Source organism: Meleagris gallopavo, chromosome 1 (assembly GCF_000146605.3).
Source record: "Meleagris gallopavo isolate NT-WF06-2002-E0010 breed Aviagen turkey brand Nicholas breeding stock chromosome 1, Turkey_5.1, whole genome shotgun sequence".
Classification (NCBI taxonomy): Eukaryota; Metazoa; Chordata; class Aves; order Galliformes; family Phasianidae; genus Meleagris; species Meleagris gallopavo.
This window is the reverse complement of record NC_015011.2, coordinates 189,107,768-189,117,933: the sequence shown is the minus strand read 5'-3', so window position 1 is coordinate 189,117,933 and position 10,166 is coordinate 189,107,768. Positions and strand designations below refer to the sequence as shown.

The 10,166-nt window shown below is 49.8% G+C and overlaps 2 protein-coding genes across 2 annotated transcripts in view; one reads left to right on the top strand and one right to left on the bottom strand.

Moving 5' to 3' along the window:
- Positions 1-716, top strand: part of LOC100546637 (olfactory receptor 52R1) — a 6,154-nt gene extending 5,438 nt beyond the window's left edge. The window contains exon 3 of the mRNA XM_031552105.1: positions 7-716. Coding sequence (XP_031407965.1) covers positions 7-716 — 710 coding nt within the window. The remainder of the gene's footprint in view (positions 1-6) is intronic.
- A 5,506-nt stretch (positions 717-6,222) lies between these two features.
- On the bottom strand, positions 6,223-7,819 carry LOC100546941 (olfactory receptor 51A4-like). The gene has a single exon (XM_031552484.1). It carries the CDS (start codon positions 7,298-7,300, stop codon positions 6,341-6,343), a length of 960 nt encoding a protein of 319 aa, XP_031408344.1. The 5' UTR covers positions 7,301-7,819; the 3' UTR covers positions 6,223-6,340.
- Positions 7,820-10,166: the final 2,347 nt, after the last annotated feature.

Below are 10,166 nucleotides of genomic sequence, written 5' to 3'. Positions count from 1 at the left end.
CATCCATGCTGCCCAAAACGCTCGCCATCTTCTGGTGGGGCTCCAGGGAGATTGGCTTTGTTTCCTGCCTTGTTCAGTTGTTCTTTGTCCACAACTTCACAGCAGTGGAGTCGGGCGTGCTCATGGCCATGGCCTTGGATCGCTATTTTGCCATTTGCCATCCCCTGCGGCACTCCAGCATCCTCTCCATGCCGGTGGTGGCAGCTCTCGGGAGCCTGGTGCTGCTGCGTGGAGTCCTCATGGTGGGTCCTGGCTGCTTCCTGCTCGATAGGAAGGCCTTCTGCCAGCATCGTGTCATCTCCCATTCCTACTGTGAACACATGGCCGTGGTGAAGCTGGTATGCGAGGACACCAGTGTCAATGCTGCCTATGGCATCTTTGTGGCTTTTGCGGTGATAGGAGTTGACCTTACAGTGATTGCTGTGTCCTACACCATGATCCTGTGGGTGGTACTGAAGCTGTCATCATCTGACACTCAGCTCAAGGCCTTTAACACATGTGTATCCCACATCTGTGTTATCCTTGCATTTTATGTCTCTGGACTCTTCACATTCCTCACCCACCGGTTTGGACACAGCATCCCCCAGCACGTCCATATATTGGTGGCCGATATCTACATACTGGTGCCACCCATGTTAAACCCCATCATTTACGGGGTCAGAACCAAACAACTCAGGGACAAAATAGTTGTCCTCTTTCAGAGGAAGGGAATCTGACCCGTGTCTCTGTGCCACAAACTGAGCTCATGATTTATACAGAACCCTGGTCAGTTTATTGGGTTAACTCTGTGACTCTTTGTTCAGAGAGAACCTCTTTCTTTGTGCTTGGAGCACACGGAGAGATCTCTAGATTTTCCTTTCCATTACTTTTCCTAAGTATCTCAGGAAGATCTTCAGCAGTAAGTCTCACGTGCAGAGTGCTCTTTGGACTGCATGAAATTTTATCCTTTAAATAATATCAGAATTTCTCTGTGATGACATGGAAAACATGTTTTACAAAATCACTGCTTGATATGTGAGAAAGGTAGGAGACTGAATGCAGCTGGATGAGGAGCTACGAGATATGGTTTTGAGGCTTGTCTTAGCAATGGTAATGGGAGCACAGTTGGACTAGTTTATCTTACAAGTCGTTCCCAACCTTGCGATTCTATGGTTCTATGATTGTATTATTTAGAGAAGCTCAGATGGGAAACCAAATTCAAATTCTGAATCTGGCTCTAACATGTTCTGGACCTCTGCTGTGTGTGCAATGTGAGCAGTGTTACCAGGTACAGATCTCCAATCTAGCCTGGCACTGCTTGGAGTTCTCTGTCTCCACATCAGCCCTGATAACGGGGTTGTCCATTGGCAGGCTCTGCTCCCTGCTCTGTGTCTGAGCTGGATACCAGTGGATAGCCAGGAGATGGGCCCCAGAAGGGAAAATATGCTGAGGGAGGGAAATGGGAGGAGAAGCAGACAAGAGGAGAAAAAAAGATTGTCAGACCCTTTTCTGGAGGATACTCAAATTTCAGCGCCCTTCATTCTTCTGGCAGTGCAGAAGCAGTGCTTCACAGACCACAGGCACTAGGCAGGGAAAGACAGGAGACTCAACTTCAGTTCGTCTAAGAGCCATTCCGAGAGCAGTCCTGCCCAAGGCAGAGCTGCACTGTTCTTCATGGTCTGATGCCCACCCACAGCCTTTCTGGTGAAGCAGGATCCCCATTTTTCTACAGGACACAAAAAATCCCTGGTTATTCTCATTGTCCCTAAGCACATGGGAACTGTCCTCCTCTCAGATCAATGTCCACTGCCCTGTATCCTACGGTGGAAGCAGGGGAGGTCTTGAAAGGACCCCAAGGGATCTTTGTTGACCAGATACACGTCAAGGGGCTGCATCACTTACATCAGTCTTTGCTATGTGCTTATGTGCCATCACCATCCAATAATATCAGACAGTAGCAAGTGCTTAGCGTCCTACTCTTGGATTCCCTTCTGTGTGAATAAATAGATCTGACTGTCAAATCTGGATCATTGTGCTGCAGGGTGGGGTGCTCACTGGGGAGAGAATCATAGAATCATAAAATCACCAAGGCTGGAAAAAACCCACAAGATCACCCAGTCCAACCATCCACCAATCATCAATAGCGCTCACCACGTCCTCAACACAACGTGCAGATGTTCCTTGAACACCCAGGCTCGGTGACTCCACCACATCCCTGGGCAGCCCATTGCAGTGCCTGACCACTCTTTTGGAGAAGTAGCATTTCCTAACGTCCAGCCTGAATCTCCCCTGGTGCAGCTTGAAGCCATTCAGAAGGGAACATGAGTCTATCCAGTCAATGCTGCCCCTTCTTGTGAGTTGGCTGGACGAAGTGGTGGGAATGCCATGTAGGTCCGTACCAAAACCAGGGACTAAACACAATTTCACGGAGTGACGTGGCTTTGGGTGATGTTTTGGAACCCATATTGAAAAATGATCTCATGACTGGAAAAAGACAAACCTGAATAGATGGGTGGGCAGCCCAGTGCTTTCAGGAAGCTGATCTCCTGAGGACAGTGTCTAAAAGTCACCACTGCCCTGACGGGGAGTTCTTCCCAACATCACTCTCTCCTCTCATTAGGATCACATTTCACTGCACCCACATAGAGGATCCCTGCAAATGTTCATTTTGTCTCCTGTACAACACATTCAAGTCCTGCTTGACTGCACACCATGTTTCTAGTCCTTCTTAGCTCCTGATGGCAGCCCAAGACAACTCCATGGTAGTCTCTGACTTGCCAATGGGTTTTATTTCCAGCAGTATTAATCATACATAGAATCACAGAAGCATTATTGTTGGAAAAGGTCTCTGAGACTGCCTAGTCTGGCCATCCACTTACCGCCACATTTCCCACTGAACTGTGTCCTAATTACTACATCCACCCTCTCCTTGAACACCTCCAGGGAAGGAGACTCGGTAACCTTCCTGGGCTGCCTGTCCCAGTGACTGACAACTCTTTCCAAGAAGAAATTTCTCCTAGTATCTAACCTGACCCTCATCTGTTGCTTCTTGAGGCCATTCCCTCTTGTTCTGTCTCTGTTACTTGGTAGCAGAGGCTGACCCTCGCCTCTCCACAATCTCCATTCAGGGGGTTGGAGAGAGCCATAATGTCTCCCTGAACCTCCTCATCCAATTCTCTCAGCTGCTCCCCATAAGACTTGAGTTCCAGACCCTTCGCAGTTTCCTTGCCCTTCTCTAGACGTGCTCCAGGGCCTCGATATCTTTCTTGTACTGAGGGGAAAATGAGTGCATCATTTCCTTTGAATTTATGGATCAGCCAAAAAAGCAGAAGCAGACATGCCCAGTGAGTCACAGAATCATTGAATCACAGAATGGTTTTGGTTTTAAGGGACTTTTAAGATCACCCAGTCCCAACCCCCTGCTGTAGGCAGGGACACCTCCCATAGCCCGGGTTGCTCACAACCCCATCCAGCCTGGCCTTCAGTGCTTCCAGGCAGGGGGCATCCACAGCCTGGCTGGGCAACCTGTGCCAGTGTCTCACCACCCTCACAGGAAAGAATTTCTTCCCGATATCTAGTCTACATCTGCCCTCTTCCAGTTTAAAACCATTTCCCCTTGTCCTGTTCTTATAAAAAGTCCCTCCCCAGCCTTCCTGTAGGCACCTTCATTTCCTGGAAGGCCCCTATAAGGTCTCCTCGGACCCATCTCTTCTCCGGAAGAAGCCACGGTTCCCTCAGCCTGTCCTCATAGGGGAGATGCTCCAGCCCTCTGATCATCTCTGTGGTCCTCCTCTGGACCTGCTCCAAAAACTCATGGGAATGCTCCCTGCTCCAACAAGTCCTAAGGGAATTGGCTGTTGTAGTTACCAAGCCACTTGCTACAGTGCTTGAAAAGTTGTGGCAATCAGGTGAAGTTCCTGGTGACTGGGGAAAAAAGGTAACATCATACCCTTTAAAAAGAGTAAGAAGGATGACCCCAGTAAATACCGACCTGTCAGTCTCACCTCTGTGCCAGGGAACAGCTCCTTCTGGAAACTGTGCTAAGGCACATGGAACACAGGGAGGGGATATGGGAGAACCAGTATGGCTTCACCAAGGGCAAATCCTGCCTCACCAACCTATGGCCTTCTATGATGGCGTACTGCAACAGTGGGCAAGGGAAGTGCCACTGATGTCATGTATCTGGACTTCAGTAAGGCCTTTGACACAATATCCCAACATCCCTTTCTCCAAATTGGAAAGACAAGGATTTGATGGGTGAACTGTTTGATGGATAAAGAACTGGCTGCAGGATCGAGCGGTGGCCAATGACTCAATGTCTGGATGGAGATCAGTGGGAAGTGGTGTCCCACAGCAGTCAGTGCTGGGGCCAGTACTCTTTAATATCTTCATCAACGACATAGTGGGGTCGGGTGCACCCTCAGCAGTTTGCTGATGACCCCGAGCTGTGGGGTGCAGTGACACAGCAGAGGGACGGGATGCCATCCAGAGGGACACAGACAGACTGAGCAGAGGGGCCAGGTGAACCTCATCAGGTTCAGCAAATCCAAGTGCAAGGTCTGCACCTGGGTCAAGACTCTGCACTGCACTGGGCATGCCTCACCTGGAGTACTAATTTGAGGGACATGGAGTTGAGGGATAGGCTATTTGGTGGATAAGGATTGGTCGGAAGGCCATAGACAGAGGACTGTGCTGTATGGCATTACGTCCAAGCAGAGGCTGGTGATGAGCGGTGTTCCCCAGTAGTCTGTCTTGGGACCAGTTCTCTTCAACTTAAGTGTTTAGCTGATGGGTTTGCTGACGTGACCCAAAGAGCACAGAGTTCCCTTCCTCAGGCAGAGCCCTCTTCCTAGACTGGCAGGATTGAGCACTGAGTTTGATAAGATCTCATAAGGCCTCCTCATTCCTTGTGAATGTCCTAAAGAAATATCAACAGCAAGGCATACCCCTGCTGCCACGCAGCAAGCTTTTGCCTGTCAGCAGTGCCACAACCCCTTGCTTTGAGATCCGTTTCTATGGGAGTATTGTCCAAATAAGATCTGAATTCTATGAGTTGCAGCTATGGTACACTCAAGAACTTGTTCCAGAAAAAGGAAGGACAAATACTGTCCAGAGCCAGAAATGTATTGCTATTGGAATGAACATCTGAACAATCTTATAAAAATACAGAAGATAGTTACTACCAATACTGTGCCCAACCTCATGTCATTTGTAAGCTTTGAGAGCTCACTGTGCACTGCACTTATCCAGGTCACTGGTGGAAGTGTAGAACAAAATGAGTTCAAGGACACATCCACTGGAGAGACTCCTGCTGACTCTTCTCTGGACTGAAATGACTTACCCTTCATTCATCAGCCTCCCATCCCAGGATGAGGCTTTCCTCCAACCCCCTTACAAAGTGATTGCTTTAATGCAGTTTAGTCAAAGTCTCTGTGACATCCAGGTGCGTTACGTCAGCAGGATCCTCCAGCTGGAGCCACCCTCAGAGAAGTCCCACTGCCATACGAGGATTTCCCCCTGCAGCCCAGCTGACTCTAAAAGTTTTACCCATAAGTGCTTACTCATGTGCTTATTCACAATATTCTTTCTCAAAACCACTGTCATCCCATCAGGAGAGGAAATCCTGCACACCGATCAGCAGGTCTCAGGGAGAATCATATGGAGACCCCATTGCAGGTGAAGGGAAGTTGATAATCACCTGTCCTCCAGCACTGCGACCATTTGTGATAGAGTGATGCCTCTGTCCAGCAGCTCTGCAATTTCACATCCATCTTTGTTCCAGACTCAGGTGAGCAACACCGGTTACTGGGAGTTCATGATATCTAAGAGACTGATCAAGATCTTCTGAGCTATCTGCTACTAAGTACAGCTCTCATCCTTTGTCACCAAGACTTCCCTCATTTCCCAGCTGGACTCTTGCTTTTGATGCCTTTAAAGAGCATTCAGCTTTCTGAGCACTCTTTGTAATATGCTCTTCCCATTAACTTACAGATCTCATAACCTCCTGCTTCTGTTTGGGCTGGCACTTTTTCTGGGCATTTCATGCAGGCAAGAGTCCCACATAATCAGGAGACCTGAGAGTGACCTCAGTATCTACAGGGACTGTAAGAAAGAAGGGGCAGACTTTAACAGGGGCTGTGTGATAGGGCAAAGGGAAATGATTTCAAACTAGAACAGAGGGGATTTAGTTTATTTGTAAGGAAAAAGTTGTTTACAATAAGGATGGTGAGGCAGTGGCACAGGATGCCCAGAGAGATAGTGGTGCCCCATTCCTTGAGACACTGTGGGTGTCCCTGTTAACTGTGGGAGTGGGACCTGATGGCCTGTAAAGGTCCCTTCCAACTCAAACTATTCTATGATTCTAACAGTTCTGGGCATGGCCAGGCCAGGCTGCTCTCTGACACAGGAGCCCCATGAGGACTTTGCAAATGGCCTTGCTTTTCATGGTGTAGAGGATTGGGTTCAATATAGGTGGGACAAAGAGGTAGACATTGGCCATGACAGCATGGCTAATAGGTGCAGCATTCCTTCCGTACCGGTGCATAATGGACAGCCCAGCCAAAGGGATGTAGAAGATAAGGACAGCACAGAAGTGAGAGACACAAGTGTTTAGGGCTTTGGCCTGCTCCTCTCTGGAGGCGATGCCTTGCACAGTTCTAAAGATCATGGTGTAGGACAGTGCAATGAGAACAAAGTCCAGGATTGCGACCAGCACCAAGGTTAAGCCATACAGGCTGTTCAGGGTGGCATCTGTGCACGCCAGCCGTATAATGTCCTGGTGCAGACAGTAGGGGTGAGAAAGCACGTGTGACCTGCAGAAAGGCAGCCACGTCAGGAGGCAGATTAATGGGAGAAGCGACAGTGTGCATCGGCAGATGATCCCCAGTCCAATCTGTGCTACCCTGGCACTGGTGAGGATGGAGGAGTACCTCAGTGGGCAGCAGATGGCCACGTAGCGATCAAAGGCCATGGCCAGGAGCACTGAGGACTCCATGAAGGAAAAGGCGTGGATGCAGAACATCTGGATGAGGCAGGCAGGGAAGCTGATTTCCATGGCGCCCAACCAGAAGACGCGCAGCACGGTGGGCAGGGTGGACAGAGTCAGGCCCAGGTCTGTGGTGGCCAGCATCAAAAGGAAATAGTACATGGGCTGGTGGAGCTGGCGATGCGCTCTCACAACCAGCAGGATGGTGCCGTTTCCCAGCACTGCAAGCAGGTACATGAGACCAAAAGGGAGGAACACCCAGTGGTGGAATTGAGCCATCCCGGGAAGGCCTGCCAGCAGGAAAGGCTGAGCTTGGCTGCTGTTCCTGGGGTGCATGTTCAGCGTGGGCTGAGAGCAGCCTGGGCTAAAGACTTGGTTCTTGTGAACACTTCAAAGGTAATGCAGGAGGAGATTTTAAGGGCAATGAAAACCAGCCAGTGTCTGGACACATCTAAGGCTCATTGTGGAGATCTTGCTTCTGCTCCCCTCGAAGAGCAGGAATTAACATGGTGCAGTGCCAACCCAGCCCTTGGTCCTGCTTCATTTCCACAGGCTCCTCACCTGTACAAGAGAAAATAACGTTATCTATTGCAGCAAGGCCACGTTCCTCCCAGGGTACTGCTGCAGCCCCTTCTGGTCCCCATGGATGACATTGCTCTCCTGCCCTGATAAGACGTCCGTGATCCCCACCTCCGTTAGCGTCCCCCTCAGCGCCTCCACATGGGGTTCTCCCTCCTAGGCCATGTCCCCATCCCTCTGCCTGGTCTTGCTTGCAGGCACACCTGCCCAGCCAGCTCTCAGCTTCTGTGCTGAATTTTCAGATTTCCAGTGCAGGATGCCCCATCTGCACCAACCACCGCCCTCCACCCGGCTGCTGAGCTTTCTCCATGGCCAGGCTCTAGGCAGATGTGCTTTTGCTTGTCCTCCTGTCTTCCATCTGCACCCTTTGCTGTTCTCATCCTACCCATAAGCTGAAGGGAAAGAAGAAAAGGCTGCTCTTTTCTCTGTGTTGTTCCCACACAGTACCAGGCACAACGGGGATGGGCTCCTGTATTCAATTGCCCAAGGCCATGGATGGGGCTGTGGGCACTGGACTATGGGAGGTGTCCCTGCCCATTGAGGTGTAGGGCTGGGTGGGCTTTAAGGACCCAAACCAGCCTGGAATTCTATAATTCCTCCATGATGGTCCCTGGAAGCCACAGAAACAGAAGGAATTACTGAAAGTTGTCTGTCCTGACCCCCAAGGGGACCCTGTCACTCCCATGAGTCTAACTTCATTAATGCAATGGGAAATTTAGAATGCTATTATTTCCCTTCACTTCAAAGATGATTTACTATTCCAGTTTTGGTTGTCATTCTCAGTGACAGCTCGTCAAGCTATTCAAAGCAGTGGGTATTTTGATCGGTGGGTGCAATAATAATATGTACAGCAACTCTCATTCTTAGCAGTGATGTTTTCACAGCACAAACTTAAACAGGTGAGATGGAGCAATGTCTTCTCAAACTCAGCTCTCATTTCTTCTGCAGAACTCCCAGCCCAGAGTCCCAATCCACAGCCCACAGCCACCTCAGGGAAATGCAGTGCTTTGTGAAGGATAATCATAAAAGCTTAAAAAGGTTAAACTCTGAATGCAGCATATGCACGCTTTGGGGTTGCAGGTGAAACAAAAGGGTGTAAAACAACGCAGATAGCTTTGCATGGCTTGTCTGCTGCTCTCGCCAGGGGCTGCAGTGGCTGATGAGGAAGCAGCCAAAATTTCCCAACCCTCAGCACTCAAGGAACTCGCACTCCATCTGCCTATGCAAACAAGGAACACGATATTGTTTAATCAGAGGCGTGTGGCTAAATTCATTAACGTTCCACGGAAAATAGCATTAGTCTATTTCCAACTGCCCCACGTCTCAGACAAGGATCCAGACATCTGTGCCTCCACACTTTACTTTGCCAGTTAAATAATTAGCTAAATTAGCAGTCAGCTTTCCAGGATGCTATAATTATCTGTGACATGAAAATATAGATTTGGGTACTTGAATCTGCGTGCTCAGACCTGAGCACCTTCCTTTCATCATCTATCTGGAAATGTGCTTCAGGCTATCAGCAGAAATAAAAACGTCGTGCTATTCTTTCTGTGCATCATCAGCTGCTGTGTCCTGAGTGAATATTTATAAAGTGGGGGGAAAAATGGCTTTCCTTTACCATTAGCACCACAGCACAGATGGAGCCCTGCACCCAGAGCCTATGCGTCCCACCCTGCGCCCTGTGCTCCCCTAAGATGCTCAGCTTGGCTGCTGCATGGTGATCCCGAGGCAGGAATATCCCCCGTCTTCTCCTCCCACCCTCCTTCAGTTTTGGTCCCTGGTAAAGAGGTGAGCCGTGTGTCTGCATTCTGAGGGATGGGTTTGCACTGTGCAGCTCAGTGCTGTGCCAGGGGGAGGTGTGGGTGCTGTGGCTCCGGGGGCTGCTTAGCCCTGTGCCCAGAAGGATGAGGATGGAGACTGTCAGCAGGGCAAAATGCTCAGCCATGTCTCACAGCACCGTCCGCCAGGCTCCTGGTATGCAAGGACCAGAAGGGATGGAAGGGATGCTTCACTTACTGTGTTGTCCCACCTCCAAGTGTGCTCAGCACCCGCTGCTTCAGAGGCATAGCAGACACCATCCCACCAGCAGATGGAGCGTAACTGGTGTTTTGTGAAGGATCTCATGACGAAAACACAGTTCTCAGAGTCTGACTTCAGAGTCTTAAATCCTGCCTGGAATATGCAATTATAGCACTGGGGATTGCTCTCTGTAGAAACGTCCTCACCTTCGTCCAGTGGATATCAGCACTGCATCCCTGCAGCGCCCCTGCGGCACAGCAAGAAGCACAGGGGCAGGGCAGAGCAGAGAGAGGAGACAGGGGAAGAGGTGATGAAAATCTATGTGGATGGGTGGGTGGATGAACAGATGGAAGGATGGAAAGATGGGAGGATGGGAGGATGGGAGGATGGAAGGATGGAAGGATGGGAGGATGGGAGGATGGGAGGATGGGAGGATGGATGGATGGATGGATGGATGGATGGATGGATGGATGGATGGATGGATGGAGTACTGATTGGAGAAGTATTGGAGAAATGGATTGGTGGGTGGAGAAATGGATGGGGAATTGGAGAAAGGGATCGATGAGAAGGTGGATGGACGGATAAATGGGAGAAATGGGAGAAA